Source organism: Nerophis ophidion, linkage group LG05 (assembly GCF_033978795.1).
Source record: "Nerophis ophidion isolate RoL-2023_Sa linkage group LG05, RoL_Noph_v1.0, whole genome shotgun sequence".
In the NCBI taxonomy this organism is placed as follows: Eukaryota; Metazoa; Chordata; class Actinopteri; order Syngnathiformes; family Syngnathidae; genus Nerophis; species Nerophis ophidion.
Window position 1 is genome coordinate 14,568,456 of NC_084615.1, and position 17,376 is coordinate 14,585,831.

At 43.5% G+C, this 17,376-nt stretch overlaps 1 protein-coding gene across 1 annotated transcript in view; it reads right to left on the minus strand.

Moving 5' to 3' along the window:
* Positions 1-17,376, minus strand: part of f8 (coagulation factor VIII, procoagulant component) — a 75,148-nt gene that overhangs the window by 16,846 nt on the left and 40,926 nt on the right. Inside the window, exons 15-20 of the mRNA XM_061900119.1 lie at positions 13,127-13,269; positions 10,817-10,982; positions 8,762-9,001; positions 5,506-5,734; positions 4,044-4,226; positions 3,804-3,920 (exon numbers count right to left, since the gene is read on the minus strand). Coding sequence (XP_061756103.1) covers positions 3,804-3,920; positions 4,044-4,226; positions 5,506-5,734; positions 8,762-9,001; positions 10,817-10,982; positions 13,127-13,269 — 1,078 coding nt within the window. The remainder of the gene's footprint in view (positions 1-3,803; positions 3,921-4,043; positions 4,227-5,505; positions 5,735-8,761; positions 9,002-10,816; positions 10,983-13,126; positions 13,270-17,376) is intronic.

Below are 17,376 nucleotides of genomic sequence, written 5' to 3' on the forward strand. Positions count from 1 at the left end.
TTTGTTGGTTGTGTCACCTGGTGATAGAGGACTAATCAACCCTCTTTGTTGGTTGTGTCACCTGGTGTTAGAGGACTAATCAACCCTCTTTGTTGGTTGTGTCACCTGGTGTTAGAGGACTAATCAACCGTCTTTATTGCTTGTGTCACCTGGTGTTAGAGGACTAATCAACCCTCTTTGTTGGTTGTGTCACCTGGTGATAGAGGACTAATCAACCGTCATTGTTGGTTGTGTCACCTGGTGTTAGAGGACTAATCAACCGTCTTTATTGGTTGTGTCACCTGCTGTTAGAGCACTAATCAACCCTCTTTGTTGGTTGTGTCACCTGGTGTTAGAGGACTAATCAACCCTCTTTGTTGGTTGTGTCACCTGGTGTTAGAGGACTAATCAACCCTCTGTGTTGGTTTTGTCACCTGGTGTTAGAGGGCTAATCAACCGTCTTTGATGGTTGTGTCACCTGGTGTTAAAGGACTAAACAACACTCTTTGTTGGTTGTGTCACCTGGTGTTAGAGGACTAATCAACCCTCTTTGTTTGTTGTGTCACCTGGTGTTAGAGGACTAATCAACCCTCTTTGTTGGTTGTGTCACCTGGTGTTAGAGGACTAATCAACCGTCTTTATTGGTTGTGTCACCTGGTGTTAGAGGACTAATCAACCCTCTTTGTTGGTTGTGTCACCTGGTGATAGAGGACTAATCAACCCTCTTCGTTGGTTGTGTCACCTGGTGTTAGAGGACTAATCAACCGTCTTTGTTGGTTGTGTCACCTGGTTTTAAAGGGGTTATCAACCCTCTTTGTTGGTTGTGTCACCTGGTGATAGAGGACTAATCAACCCTCTTTGTTGGTTGTGTCACCTGGTGTTAGAGGACTAATCAACCCTCTTTGTTGGTTGTGTCACCTGGTATTAGAGGACTAATCAACCCTCTTTTTTCGTTGTGTCACCTGGTGTTAGACGACTAATCAACCCTCTTTGTTGGTTGTGTCACCTGGTGTTAGAGGACTAATCAACCCTCTTTGTTGGTTGTGTCACCTGGTGATAGAGGACTAATCAACCCTCTTTGTTGGTTCTGTCCCCTGGTGTTAGTGGGCTAATCAACCCTCTTCGTTGGTTGTGTCACCTGGTGTTAGAGGGCTAATCAACTGTCTTTGATGGTTGTGTCACCTGGTGTTAAAGGACTAAACAACACTCTTTGTTCGTTGTGTCACCTGGTGTTAGAGGACTAATCAACCCTCTTTGTTGGTTGTGTCACCTGGTGTTAGAGGACTAATCAACCCTCTTTGTTGGTTGTGTCACCTGGTGTTAGAGGACTAATAAACCGTCTTTATTGGTTGTGTCACCTGGTGTTAGAGGACTAATCAACCCTCTTTGTTGGTTGTGTCACCTGGTGATAGAGGACTAATCAACCGTCATTGTTGGTTGTGTCACCTGGTGTTAGAGGACTAATCAACCGTCTTTATTGGTTGTGTCACCTGCTGTTAGAGCACTAATCAACCCTCTTTGTTGGTTGTGTCACCTGGTGTTAGAGGACTAATCAACCCTCTTTGTTGGTTGTGTCACCTGGTGTTAGAGGACTAATCAACCCTCTTTGTTGGTTGTGTCACCTGGTGTTAGAAGACTAATCAACCCTCTTTGTTGGTTGTGTCACCTGGTGTTAGAGGGCTAATTAACCCTCTTTGTTGGTTGTGTCACCTGGTGTTAGAAGACTAATCAACCCTCTTTGTTGGTTGTGTCACCTGGTGTTAGAGGACTAATCAACCGTCTTTATTGGTTGTGTCACCTGGTGTTAGAGGACTAATCAACCCTCTTTGTTGGTTGTGTCACCTGGTGTTAGAGGACTAATCAACCGTCTTTGTTGGTTGTGTCACCTGGTGTTAGAGGACTAATCATCCCTCTTTGTTGGTTTTGTCACCTGGTGTTAGAGGACTAATCAACCGTCTTTATTGGTTGTGTCACCTGGTGTTAGAGGACTAATCAACCCTCTTTTTTCGTTGTGTCACCTGGTGTTAGAGGACTAATCAACCCTCTTTGTTGGTTGTGTCACCTGGTGTTAGAAGACTAATCAACACTCTTTGTTGGTTGTGTCACCTGGTGTTAGAGGGCTAATTAACCCTCTTTGTTGGTTGTGTCACCTGGTGTTAGAAGACTAATCAACCCTCTTTGTTGGTTGTGTCACCTGGTGTTAGAGGACTAATCAACCGTCTTTATTGGTTGTGTCACCTGCTGTTAGAGCACTAAACAACCCTCTTTGTTGGTTGTGTCACCTGGTGTTAGAGGACTAATCAACCCTCTTTGTTGGTTATGTCACCTGGTGTTAGAGGGCTTATCAACCGTCTTTGTTGGTTGTGTCACCTGGTGTTAGTGGGCTAATCAACCCTCTTTGTTGGTTGTGTCACCTGGTACTAGAGGACTAATCAACCCTCTTTGTTCGTTGTGTCACCTGGTGTTAGAGGACTAATCAACCGTCTTTGTTGGTTGTGTCACCTGGTGTTAGAGGACTAATCATCCCTCTTTGTTGGTTTTGTCACTTGGTGTTAGAGGACTAATCAACCGTCTTTATTGGTTGTGTCACCTGGTGTTAGAGGACTAATCAACCCTCTTTGTTGGTTGTGTCACCTGGTGTTAGAGGACTAATCAACCCTCTTTGTTGGTTGTGTCACCTGGTGTTAGAGGACTAATCATCCCTCTTTGTTGGTTTTGTCACCTGGTGTTAGAGGACTAATCAACCGTCTTTATTGGTTGTGTCACCTGGTGTTAGAGGACTAATCAACCCTCTTTGTTGGTTGTGTCACCTGGTGTTAGAGGACTAATCAACCCTCTTTGTTGGTTGTGTCACCTGGTGTTAGAAGACTAATCAACCCTCTTTGTTGGTTGTGTCACCTGGTGTTAGAGGGCTAATTAACCCTCTTCGTTGGTTGTGTCACCTGGTGTTAGAAGACTAATCAACCCTCTTTGTTGGTTGTGTCACCTGGTGTTAGAGGACTAATCAACCGTCTTTATTGGTTGTGTCACCTGCTGTTAGAGCACTAAACAACCCTCTTTGTTGGTTGTGTCACCTGGTGTTAGAGGACTAATCAACCCTCTTTGTTGGTTATGTCACCTGGTGTTAGAGGACTAATCAACCGTCTTTGTTGGATGCGTCACCTGGTGTTAGAGGACTAATCAACCGTCTTTGTTGGTTGTGTCACCTGGTGTTAGAGGACTAATCATCCCTCTTTGTTGGTTTTGTCACCTGGTGTTAGAGGACTAATCAACCGTCTTTATTGGTTGTGTCACCTGGTGTTAGAGGACTAATCAACCCTCTTTGTTGGTTGTGTCACCTGGTGTTAGAGGACTAATCAACCCTCTTTGTTGGTTGTGTCACCTGGTGTTAGAGGACTAATCATCGCTCTTTGTTGGTTTTGTCACCTGGTGTTAGAGGACTAATCAACCGTCTTTATTGGTTGTGTCACCTGGTGTTAGAGGACTAATCAACCCTCTTTGTTGGTTGTGTCACCTAGTGTTAGAGGACTAATCAACCCTCTTTGTTGGTTGTGTCACCTGGTGTTAGAAAACTAATCAACCCTCTTTGTTGGTTGTGTCACCTGGTGTTAGAGGGCTAATTAACCTTCTTTGTTGGTTGTGTCACCTGGTGTTAGAAGACTAATCAACCCTCTTTGTTGGTTGTGTCACCTGGTGTTAGAGGGCTAATTAACCCTCTTTGTTGGTTGTCACCTGGTGTTTTCCACTTTTCCCAGCAGTTTTGCCATATTTTGAAATGCTAATATAATAAATAGTAATAAATAAATAATGCTGAAGGCACCCACCTGGATCATAAACCAGCAGTTTAGCTCTCATTCCAGCCAGCTGGTAGTCAGCGATGGTGCACTCTACCAGCCAGGTGCCAACTGTGGAGGGGACCATCTGCACGGTGCCAAACACACCTGTGGGAGTTCAGGTGAGTCATGGTAGCAGAAACAAGAATGCAGTTTAAGCACTATCAAAACACAAATATTGAATAATATGTACTGGATCTCACTGGACTGTGAGGTCTTGCTCATATTTACCAGGGAAGAGGTTGTAGATGCCCTTGCGGTGGTTCTGCTCGGTGTGCACCATGAAGGACAAAGTGTGGAAGTTTACAGCGTGGTACTCGCCATCACTTCCCACATTGAGGAGGTGCCACCTGACCGTCTGGTGCTGGGCCACCAACAGACCAGGAAGTGTCTCTGCCACGTAGCCGTTTATTGCTGTGGACACAATCAGGTGTGGTTAGTGGGGATCCACAGTTCATGATTCACAAACCCCGTTTCCATATGAGTTGGGAAATTGTGTTATATGTAAATATAAACGGAATACAATGATTTGCAAATCATTTTCAACCCATATTCAGTTGAATATGCTACAAAGACAACATATTTGATTTTCAAACTGATAAACATTTTTTTGTTTGCAAACAATCATTAACTTTAGAATTTGGGAAAGGTGGCAATAAATACTGGTAAAGTTGAGGCATGCTCATCAAACACTTATGTGGAACATCCCACAGGTGTGCAGGCTAATTGGGAACAGGTGGGTGCCATGATTGGGTATAAAAGCAGCTTCCATGAAATGCTAAGTAATTCACACACAAGGATGGGGCGAGGGTCACCACTTTGTAAGCAAATTGTCAAACAGTTTTAGAACAACATTTCTCAACGAGCTATTGCAAGGAATTTAGGGATTTTACCATCTACGGTCCGTAAAATCATCCAAAAGTTCAGAGAATCTGGAGAAATTATTGCATGTAAGCGATGATATTACAGACTTTTGATCCCTCAGGCGGTACTGCATCAAAAACCGACATCAGTGTGGAAAGGATATCACCACATGGGCTCAGGAACACTTCTTAAAACCACTGACAGTAACTACAGTTGGTCGCTAGTTCTGTAAGTGCAAGTTAAAACTCTACTATGCAAAGAAAAACCCATTTATCAACAACACCCTGAAACGTCGCCGGCTTAGCTGGGACCGAGCTCATCTAAGATGGACTGATGCAAAGTGGAAAGGTGTTCTGTGGTCTGACGAGTCCACTTTTCAAATTATATTTGGAAACAGAGGACGCGGTGTCCTCCAGAACAAAGAGGAAAATAACCATTCGGGGATTGTTATAGGCGCAAAGTTCAAAAGCTAGCATCTGTGATGGTATGGGGGTGTATTAGTGCCCAAGTCATGGGTAACTTACACACCTGTGAAGGCACCCTTAATGCTGAATGGTCCATACAGGTTTTGGAGCAACATTGAGTGTTGTCAAAAGAAAAGGTGATGTAACATAGTGGTGAACATGCCCTTTCCCAACTACTTTGGCACGTGTTGCAGCCATGAAATTCTACGTTAATTATTATGCATGTCATTGTATTCCGTTTATATTTACATCTAACACAATTTCCCAACTCATATGGAAATGGGGTTTGTAGTTTATTGCTGTGGACACAATCAGGTGTGGTCAATGGGGATCCACAGTGAATGAGCAATAAAAAAGAAGTCTACCTGCAAACTTATTGCTCATGTGGTACCAGGGGTCGTCAGGGTTGACCTGGCAAGGCGGGGCGCAGTGCTTCTTCAGGTTCTCGTCCAGGTACCAACTCTTGGTCTCGTCAAAGGTGTGAAAGAGAAGGGAGAACTGTTGGATTTTGGGTCCAATGCTGTCGTTTGGCTGCAGAGCGCCGCTCTTGCACACCAGCAGTGGACCCACCAGACCCGAGTGAAGGTCTCTCTCCTGGAATACAAAGACATTTAGCATGTCCAGCATGGCACAGCTCTTTAGGCGTCATATCACACACCTCATATACAATACAGTAGGAAGGGGATTCCTTGTCATGTCTATGTCATCATGTTTTGTTTTAGTCATGTTTTGTTTGTTTTTTGGCCACTCAGTTCCTGTTTTTGCACTTCCTGGTCTGTATTGCCACCACGACTACGCATCAGTTTTCACCTGTCCTCATGTCTCACACCTGTATTCACTAATCACCACAGTCTTATTTAAGCCTGTCTGTTTCTGTTGTTCATTCTGGCAACATCACCTGCTACGCACCTTGTAATCCATGCCAATGATCATGTCCCGTTCTCGTTCCGTTCAGAGTAAGTTTTCTCGTTATTTATGCCACAGTGCAAGTTTTTGTTTTATGTTCATAGTTTTGCCTTAGTGCGAGTTTTGTTTTCACAACCAAGTTTTTGTACCGCCATTGTGCGCGCCTTTTGTTTGCCTTTTTTTGTGCAGTTATAGTGTTAAAATAAAAGATGTCTTTACTTCCATGCCATCTCCGGTCCAAGTTCACTTGCATCTCGGGAAAACAACCACCTCAGAGTCCAAGTATTGACATTCCTACGATCACAGTTTACCTGACACATGGAATGTGACAATGGGGCTGTGCACTTTTAAGGTCTTAAACTGTGTTTTGTGGCAATTCCAACTTTGACTACAGCGTCAGTGGCTATGAAGAGGGGCGCTTTCCATCATTTTCAGCAGACTGCATTGCAAAATGATTAACTACCCCTCTTCCTCTCACACGAGATCCACCCAAGGATGGGGCCGTATTAATCCCTTCCCAACTGTACATACAGCATGTTGGTATTCTGCTGTAAATATATTGCGTGTATTCAAACAAAATAAAGACTGACTGCTTCTGGCGTCTGGTGCCAAGCTGGCATCAATACACCATCAACACTGTTGAGGGCCAAAACCACTGTAGGGGGCCACCTTGTCATCATTTCTTTCATTTAAGTCTGTCAAAAAAATTAAATATGAGTTCAGATTATTTTGTTAGCGCATGGTAAATATTAATATACAGCACGGTGCTTGACTATGCTGTATATGTTCTGAAGGTTGGCATATTTAGGGACTGATGTCCCTTTGGAACGGAGGACATTATTGTATTTCTAAGGTTTTATTATTATTAGGGACCAATATCCCTTTGGGACAGAGGACCCTATTGAATTTCTAAGGTTTTATTATTATTAAGGACCGAATGTCCCAAAACCGACATCAATCTCTAAAGGATATCACCACATGGGCCCGGGAACACTTCAGAAAACCACCGTCACTAAATACAGTTTTTTTGCTACATCTGCAAGTGCAAATTAAAGCTCTACTATGCATAGCGAAAGCCATTTATCAACAACATCCAGAAATGTCGCCGGCTTCTCTGGGCCCGAGATTATCTAAGATGGACTGATGCAAAGTGGAAAAGTGTTCTGTGGTCTGACAAGTCCACGATTCAAATTGTTTTTGGAAATATTCAACATCGTGTCATCCGGACCAAAGGGGAAACTAACCATCCGGACTGTTATCGACGCAAAGTTCAAAAGCCAGCATGTGTGATGGTATAGGGGTGCATTAGTGCCCAAGGCATGGGTAACTTACACATCTGTGAAGGCACCATTAATGCTGAAAGGTACATACAGGTTTTGGAACAACATATACTGCCATCTAAGTGCTGTCTTTTTCATGGACGCCCCTGCTTATTTCAGAAAGACAATGCCAAGCCACATTCAGTACATGTTACAACAGCGTGGCTTCGTAAAAAAAGAGTGCAGGTACTTTCCTGGCCTGCCTGCAGTCCAGACCTGTCTCCCATGGAAAATGTGTGGCGCATTATGAAGCGTATAATACGAGAGCGGAGACCCCGGACTGTTGAACGACTGAAGCTCTACATAAAACAAGAATGGGAAAGAATTCCACTTTCAAAGCTTCAACAAATAGTTTCCTCAGTTCCCAAACGTTTATTGAGTGTTGTTAAAAGAAAAGGTGATGTAACACAGTGGTGAACATGCCCTTTCCCAACTACTTTGGCACGTGTTGCAGCCCTGGAATTCTAAGTCAATTTTGATTTGCAAAAAAAAAAAGTAAAAGTTTATGAGTTTGAACATCAAATATGTTGTCTTTGTAGCATATTCAACTGAATATGGGTTGAAAAGGATTTGCAAATCATTGTAATCCCTTTATATTTACATCTAACATAATTTCCAGACTCATATGGAAACGGGGTTTGTACATCACTGAAAAAAGGTTAAGAACCACTGATCTACATCAACCATAGGACTGGTCTGAGTGGCAGAACAAGACAGATAAAAAAAAAAGATTTTATATATATATTTTTTTTAATTAAGAATAGTTACAAGTGATTCCCTGTTTGATGAAAGTTCAGAACAAATGTTTTTTTTTTACAGACAAGGAAGCCTTAACCCCGTGTGACAGCCATCTGGGCTCATCTGGGTTGCGGGGGCAGCAGCCCAAGCAGAGACTTTCCTCTCCTTAGCCTCTTTGTCCAGCCCCTCGCAGGGGATCTAGCCAGAAGAATGTGTCCTGGGTCTTCCCTGTGGCCTCCAACTGCTCGGAAGTGCCCTAAACAAGCCCAGGGAGGGTCTGGGTGGCATCCTGACCAGAACTACCTCATCTGGCTCCTCTCCATGTGGAGGAGCGTCGACTTTACTCTGCCTTCCTGAGAGCTTCTCACCCCATCTCTAAGAGACTATGCATCATTATAACAATCGTGTCATAACCATGTTAACACCTAGTTCATGGTTTGAGTCAAATAGTGTTTTTAGTTCAGGTCTAGGTGTCTACTAAGTCTATAATAATAATACTAAATAAGTCATGTTAAAGAATAATGAAGGAGTTTATGATAATGGAGTCATATTAGCCACATAACCTAAAGCCCTATGAGGAAATACAGTAAGACTCTTTGTAAAAGTAATAATTATTGTTTTGCTAAATTTCAAACATTGTTAATGCTGACATGCACACCTTGTTGACGGTGGAGTAGTAGGCTCCAGCCTTGCAATCAAATTCTGCTTTGGTGGGGCCGTGTTTCTTTGCAATTTTCCAGGTATACGTGCGGGCCTCCCCTGGTTGGACCGGCTCTCCTGGGACCCCCGGTGGTGGAGAAGTGCCATGACTTGGCGCAAAGCCGGCACCCTGAGTGCGATCATAAACTCCCTGAAGGTGGAAGGAGTAGGGTCTGGATGCCTTATTCTTGAATATGACCTTGAAGAAGACAAGAAAATAGGTGAAAGGAGTAGGGTCTGGGTGCCTTGTTCTTGAATATGACCTTGAAGACAAGAAAACAGGTGAAAGGAGTAGGGTCTGGATGCCTTGTTCTTGAATATGACCTTGAAGAAGACAAGAAAACAGGTTGTCAGGTTCAAACACTGATGACAAAAGGCAAAGAATCAAACAGAGACAGAATTAAATTTGGATTCAGATCTACGGAGATACATTGCCACTGTACTTTCTATACAGTGCTGCACCACGCTCTTCCCAAAGATTCCCCGCCCCTCCTTCCCACAACTGCTTCCTGAGGGAAGTGGGTCGGAAACAGCGTTGCCTTTGGCTACCGAACAGTTCAAAAAGAGTCCCATAAAATAGTTAAAAGAGAGTCCCATAAAATAGTTAAAAGAAAGTTACATAAAATAGTTCAAAAAGAGTTCGTAGAATACTTCAAAAAGAGTTCCACTGGAAGTTGGGCGGATCCTGCCACTTGTATCTGTCTGCTTTGAAGTCCCAGTCGAGTTGTACGAGCCTTCTTCTTGGTTTCAAAGACAGCCTTTTGGCTTCTTGTCAGGAACACAATGTAATACAAAGTTGTTTGTGAAAATCTAGAAACAATTATTATAACACAGGTGAAAGGAGTGGGGTCTGGATGCCTCGTTCTTGAATATGACCTCGAAGAAGACAAGAAAACAGGTGAAAGGAGTAGGGTCTGGATGCCTCGTTCTTGAATATGACCTTGAAGAAGACAAGAAAACAGGTGAAAGGAGTAGGGTCTGGATGGCTAGTTCTTGAATATGACCTTGAAGAAGACAAGAAAACAGGTGGTCAGGTTCAAACACTGATGACATCTATTAAACAAGACAAAAGGCAAAGAATCAAACAGACAGAATTAAATTTGGATTCAGATCTGAGGAGAGACATTGCCACTGTACTTTCTATACAGTGCTGCACCACGCTCTTCCCAAAGATTCCCCGCCCCTCCTTCCCACAACTGCTTCCTGAGGGAAGTGGGTCGGAAACAGCGTTGCCTTTGGCTACCGGACAGTTCAAAAAGAGTCCCATAAAATAGTTCAAAGAGAGTCCCATAAAATAGTTCAAAGAAAGTTCCATAAAATAGTTCAAAAAGAGTTCGTAGAATACTTCAAAAAGAGTTCCACTGGAAGTTGGGCGGATCCTGCCACATGTATCTGTCTGCTTTGAAGTCCAAGTCGAGTTTTACGAGCCTTCTTCTTGGTTTCAAAGACAGCCTTTTGGTTTCTTGTCAGGAACACAATGTAATACGAAGTTGTTTGTGAAAATCTAGAAACAATTATTTTAACACAGGTGAAAGGAGTAGGGTCTGGATGCCTCGTTCTTGAATATGACCTTGTAGAAGACAAGAAAACAGGTGAAAGGAGTAGGGTCTGGATGCCTTGTTCTTGAATATGACCTTGAAGAAGACAAGAAAACAGGTGAAAGGAGTAGGGTCCGGATGCCTAGTTCTTGAATATGACCTTGAAGAAGACAAGAAAACCGGGGAAAGGAGTAGGGTCTGGATGCCTTGTTCTTGAATATGACCTTGAAGAAGACAAGAAAACAGGTGAAAGGAGTAGGGTCTGGATGCCTCCTTCTTGAATATGACCTTGAAGAAGACAAGAAAACAGGTGAAAGAAGTAGGGTCTGGATGGGTAGTTCCTGAATATGACCTTGAAGAAGACAAGAAAACAGGTGAAAGAAGTAGGGTCTGGATGCCTCATTCTTGAATATGACCTTGAAGAAGACAAGAAAAGTCAGCAAACATTAGTTTCCTGCATGCTCTCTTTGACTTACAATCAGAACGTCGTCGACTTCCACTTTGATGAAAGGTCCCATGATTCCCAGGTGTTCTTGGAGCTCTCCTTTGTTTGCAGGATCCAAGAAGTCTCGGTCGGTGTAGGCCTTGAACACCACCTTCTTGTACTCTGGCAGGAACTTCCTCATTCCACGGTGCATCTCCCTGACAGGAAGGAATTACAGTAGCAGACTGAGCCATAGGGCTGGTTCAAGACACAAGTGAGCCAGTCTAACACTTAAGTCTAGCTAGCCTAAGACCTAATGATCTAAGTCAACAAACGGCCAAAAATTAAAAATAATATATATATATATATATATATATATATATATATATATATATATATATATATATATATATATATATATATATATATATATATATATATATAAATATATAAATATATACATATATAATTATCATTATTATTATATTTATTTTTAAAAAATAATTTAAAGAAAATCACAGACATGCTGACACACAAAGTCACTTCACCAACAGCTGGCCGACTCGATGTATATATATATAGACTAGAATTGGAGTTGGGAAAATGTGTTAGATGTAAATATAAACGGAATACAATGATTTGCAAATCCTTTTCAACTCATATTCAGTTGAATATGCTACAAAGACAACATATTTGATGTTCAAACTGATAAACGTTTTTTTTTTCTGCAAAATAATCATTAACTTTAGAATTTGATGCCAGCAACACCTGAGAAAGAAGTTGGGAAAGGTGGCAATAAATACTGATAAAGTTGAGGAATGCTCATCAAACACTTATGTGGAACATCCCACAGGTGTGCAGGCTAGTTGGAAACAGGTGGGTGCCATGATTGGGTATAAAAGCAGCTTCCATGAAATGCTAAGTAATTCACAAACAAGGATGGGGTGAGGGTCACCACTTTGTAAGCAAATTGTCGAACCGTTTTAGAACAACATTTCTCAACGAGCTATTGCAAGGAATTTAGGGATTTTACCATCTACGGTCCGTAAAATCATCAAAAAGTTCAGAGAATCTGGAGAAATTGCTGCATGTAAGCGATGATATTACAGACTTCTGATCACTCAGGCGGTACTGCATCAAAAACCGACATCAGTGTGTAAAGGATATCACCACATGGGCTCAGGAACACTTCATAAAACCACTGTCAGTAACTACAGTAGGTCGCTACATCTCTAAGTGCAAGTTAAATCTCTACTATGCAAAGCAAAAGCCATTTATCAACAATATCCTGAAACGCCGCCGGCTTGGCTGGGCCCGAGCTCATCTAAGATGGACTGATGCAAATTGGAAAGGTGTTCTGTGGACTTATGAGTCCACATTTCAAATTATATTTGGAAACAGAGGACGTGGTGTCCTCTAGAACAAAGAGAAAAATAACCATCCGGATTGTTATAGGCGCAAAGTTGAAAAGCCAGTATCTGTGATGGTATGGGGGTGTATTAGTGCCCAAGGCATGGGTAACTTACACATCTGTGAAGGCACCATTAATGGTGAAAGGTACATACAGGTTTTGGAGCAACATATGTTGTTATCCAAGCACTGTTATCATGGACGCCCCTGCTTATTTCAGCAAGACAATGCCAAGCCACATGTTACAACAGCGTGGCTTGATAAAAAAAGAGTGCGGGTACTTTCCTGGCCCGCCTGCAGTCCAGACCTGTCTCCCATGGAAAATGTGTGGCGCATTATGAAGCGTAAAATAGGACAGCGGAGACCCCGGACTGTTGAAGGACTGAAGCTCTACATAAAACAAGAATGGGAAAGAATTCCAATTTCAAAGCTTCAACAATTAGTTTCCTCAGTTCCAAAACATTTATTAAGTGTTGTTAAAAGAAAAGGTGATGTAACACAGTGGTGAACATGCCCTTTCCCAACTACTTTGACATGTGTTGCAGCCATGAAATTCTAAGTTAATTATTAAATGCCCGAAAAAAAATAAAGTTCATGGAGTTTGAACATGAAATATGTTGTCTTTGTAGTGCACTCAATTGAATATGGGCTGAAAAGGATTTGCAAATCATTGTATTCCGTTTATATTTACATCTAACACAATTTCCCAACTCATATGGAAACGAGGTTTGTAAAATGTAGAAAATACTTTCCAAATGCACTATATTAGCTGGTATAGTACACACTAAATCCTCATTTAAAGGGGTCGGTCAGCACCACTTTTGCAGTTGTTATCAATTGCACACAGTCTTAGTAGATCACCACTACTAGTACACGCAATATTTGAGTTTACACACACTTTTTAAGCACTTTTGGAACTTAGTAGATGAGTCCCATGGACGGAGTTCCTTACCTGGGTGTTATTAGGTGACGGGGTCTTTTGATGCCGTAGTCCCAGCTGGTCTCCTCTGCAGCAATGTAGTGGTAACGAGGTACGATATTTCTGGAGCGCAAGTCCATTCTGTCTGAGGCCACACCATCAAACGTGCTGTTCTCCTGTCACGGAAGCAACATGGACATTTGGTGTGTCACGGAAGCAACATGGACATTTGGTGTGTCACGGAAGCAACATGGACATTTGGTGTGTCACGGAAGCAACATGGACATTTGGTGTGTCATGGAAGCAACATGGACATTTGGTGTGTCACGGAAGCAACATGGACATTTGGTGTGTCACGGAAGCAACATGGACATTTGGTGTGTCATGGAAGCAACATGGACATTTGGTGTGTCACGGAAGCAACAGGGACATTTGGTGTGTCACGGAAGCAACATGGACATTTGGTGTGTCACGGAAGCTACATGGACATTTGGTGTGTCATGGAAGCAACAGGGACATTTGGTGTGTCATAGAAGCAACATGGACATTTGGTGTGTCACGGAAGCAACATGGATGGACATTTGGTGTGTCATGGAAGCAACATGGACATTTGGTGTGTCATGGAAGCAACATGGACATTTGGTGTGTCACGGAAGCAACATGGACATTTGGTGTGTCACGGAAGCAACATGGACATTTGGTGTGTCACGGAAGCAACATGGACGGACATTTGGTGTGTCACGGAAGCAACATGGACATTTGGTGTGTCACGGAAGCAACATGGACATTTGGTGTGTCACGGAAGCAACATGGACATTTGGTGTGTCATGGAAGCAACATGGACATTTGGTGTGTCACGGAAGCAACATGGACATTTGTTGTGTCACGGAAGCAACATGGACATTTGGTGTGTCATGGAAGCAACATGGACATTTGGTGTGTCACGGAAGCAACATGGACATTTGGTGTGTCACGGAAGCAACATGGACATTTGGTGTGTCATAGAAGCAACATGGACATTTGGTGTGTCACGGAAGCAACATGGATGGACATTTGGTGTGTCACGGAAGCAACATGGACATTTGGTGTGTCATAGAAGCAACATGGACATTTGGTGTGTCACGGAAGCAACATGGATGGACATTTGGTGTGTCATGGAAGCAACATGGACATTTGGTGTGTCATGGAAGCAACATGGACATTTGGTGTGTCACGGAAGCAACATGGACATTTGGTGTGTCACGGAAGCAACATGGACATTTGGTGTGTCACGGAAGCAACATGGACGGACATTTGGTGTGTCACGGAAGCAACATGGACATTTGGTGTGTCACGGAAGCAACATGGACATTTGGTGTGTCACGGAAGCAACATGGACATTTGGTGTGTCATGGAAGCAACATGGACATTTGGTGTGTCACGGAAGCAACATGGACATTTGTTGTGTCACGGAAGCAACATGGACATTTGGTGTGTCATGGAAGCAACATGGACATTTGGTGTGTCACGGAAGCAACATGGACATTTGGTGTGTCACGGAAGCAACATGGACATTTGGTGTGTCATAGAAGCAACATGGACATTTGGTGTGTCACGGAAGCAACATGGATGGACATTTGGTGTGTCATGGAAGCAACATGGACATTTGGTGTGTCATGGAAGCAACATGGACATTTGGTGTGTCACGGAAGCAACATGGACATTTGGTGTGTCACGGAAGCAACATGGACATTTGGTGTGTCACGGAAGCAACATGGACGGACATTTGGTGTGTCACGGAAGCAACATGGACATTTGGTGTGTCACGGAAGCAACATGGACATTTGGTGTGTCATGGAAGCAACATGGACATTTGGTGTGTCATGGAAGCAACATGGACATTTGGTGTGTCACGGAAGCAACATGGACATTTGGTGTGTCATGGAAGCAACATGGACATTTGGTGTGTCATGGAAGCAACATGGACATTTGGTGTGTCACGGAAGCAACATGGACATTTGGTGTGTCACGGAAGCAACATGGACATTTGGTGTGTCATGGAAGCAACATGGACATTTGGTGTGTCACGGAAGCAACAGGGACATTTGGTGTGTCACGGAAGCAACATGGACATTTGGTGTGTCACGGAAGCTACATGGACATTTGGTGTGTCATGGAAGCAACAGGGACATTTGGTGTGTCATGGAAGCAACATGGACATTTGGTGTGTCACGGAAGCAACATGGATATTTGGTGTATCACGGAAGCAACATGGACATTTGGTGTGTCATGGAAGCAACATGGACATTTGGTGTATCACGGAAGCAACATGGACATTTGGTGTATCACAGAAGCAACATGGACATTTGGTGTGTCACGGAAGCAACATGGACGGACATTTGGTGTGTCACGGAAGCAACATGGACGGACATTTGGTGTGTCACGGAAGCAACATGGACGGACATTTGGTGTGTCACGGAAGCAACATGGACATTTGGTGTGTCATGGAAGCAACATGGACGGACATTTGGTCTGTCATGGAAGCAACATGGACATTTGGTGTGTCATGGAAGCAACATGGACATTTGGTGTGTCATGGAAGCAACATGGACGGACATTTGGTGTGTCATGGAAGCAACATGGACATTTGGTGTGTCACGGAAGCAACATGGACATTTGGTGTGTCACGGAAGCAACATGGACATTTGGTGTGTCACGGGAGCAACATGGACATTTGGTGTGTCATGGAAGCAACGTGGATGGACATTTGGTGTGTCAAGGAAACAACATGGATGGACATTTGGTGTGTCACGGAAGCAACAGGGACATTTGGTGTGTCATGGAAGCAACATGGACATTTGGTGTGTCATGGAAGCAACATGGACATTTGGTGTGTCATGGAAGCAACATGGACGGACATTTGGTGTGTCATGGAAGCAACATGGACATTTGGTGTGTCACGGAAGCAACATGGACATTTGGTGTGTCATGGAAGCAACATGGACATTTGGTGTGTCATGGAAGCAACATGGACATTTGGTGTGTCATGGAAGCAACATGGACGGACATTTGGTGTGTCATGGAAGCAACATGGACATTTGGTGTGTCATGGAAGCAACATGGACGGACATTTGGTGTGTCACGGAAGCTACATGGACATTTGGTGTGTCATGGAAGCAACATGGACGGACATTTGGTGTGTCACGGAAGCTACATGGACATTTGGTGTGTCACGGAAGCAACATGGACATTTGGTGTGTCATGGAAGCAACGTGGATGGACATTTGGTGTGTCACGGAAGCTACATGGACATTTGGTGTGTCATGGAAGCAACATGGACATTTGGTGTGTCATGGAAGCAACATGGACGGACATTTGGTGTGTCACGGAAGCTACATGGACATTTGGTGTGTCACGGAAGCAACATGGACATTTGGTGTGTCATGGAAGCAACATGGACATTTGGTGTGTCATGGAAGCAACAATGACATTTGGTGTGTCGTGGAAGCAACATGGACATTTGGAGTGTCACGGAAGCAGCATGGATGGACATTTGGTGTGTCATGGAAGCAACATGGATGGACATTTGGTGTGTCACGGAAGCAACATGGATGGACATTTGGTGTGTCATGGAAGCAACATGGACATTTGGTGTGTCATGGAAGCAACATGGACATTTGGTGTGTCATGGAAGCAACATGGAAATTTGGTGTGTCATGGAAGCAACATGGACATTTGGTGTGTCATGGAAGCAACATGGACATTTGGTGTGTCACGGAAGAAACATGGACATTTGGAGTGTCACGGAAGCAACATGGATGGACATTTGGTGTGTCACGGAAGCAACATGGACATTTGGTGTGTCACGGAAGCAACATGGACATTTGGTGTGTCATGGAAGCAACATGGACATTTGGTGTGTCACGGAAGAAACATGGACATTTGGAGTGTCACGGAAGCAACATGGATGGACATTTGGTGTGTCACGGAAGCAACATGGACATTTGGTGTGTCATGGAAGCAACATGGACGGACATTTGGTGTGTTACGGAAGCAACATGGACGGACATTTGGTGTGTCATGGAAGCAACATGGACATTTGGTGTGTCATAGAAGCAACATGGACATTTGGTGTGTCATGGAAGCAACATGGACGGACATTTGGTGTGTCATAAAAGCAACATGGACGGACATTTGGTGTGTCATGGAAGCAACATGGACATTTGGTGTGTCAAGGAAGCAACAGGGACATTTGGTGTGTCACGGAAGCAACATGGACATTTGGTGTGTCATGGAAGCAACAT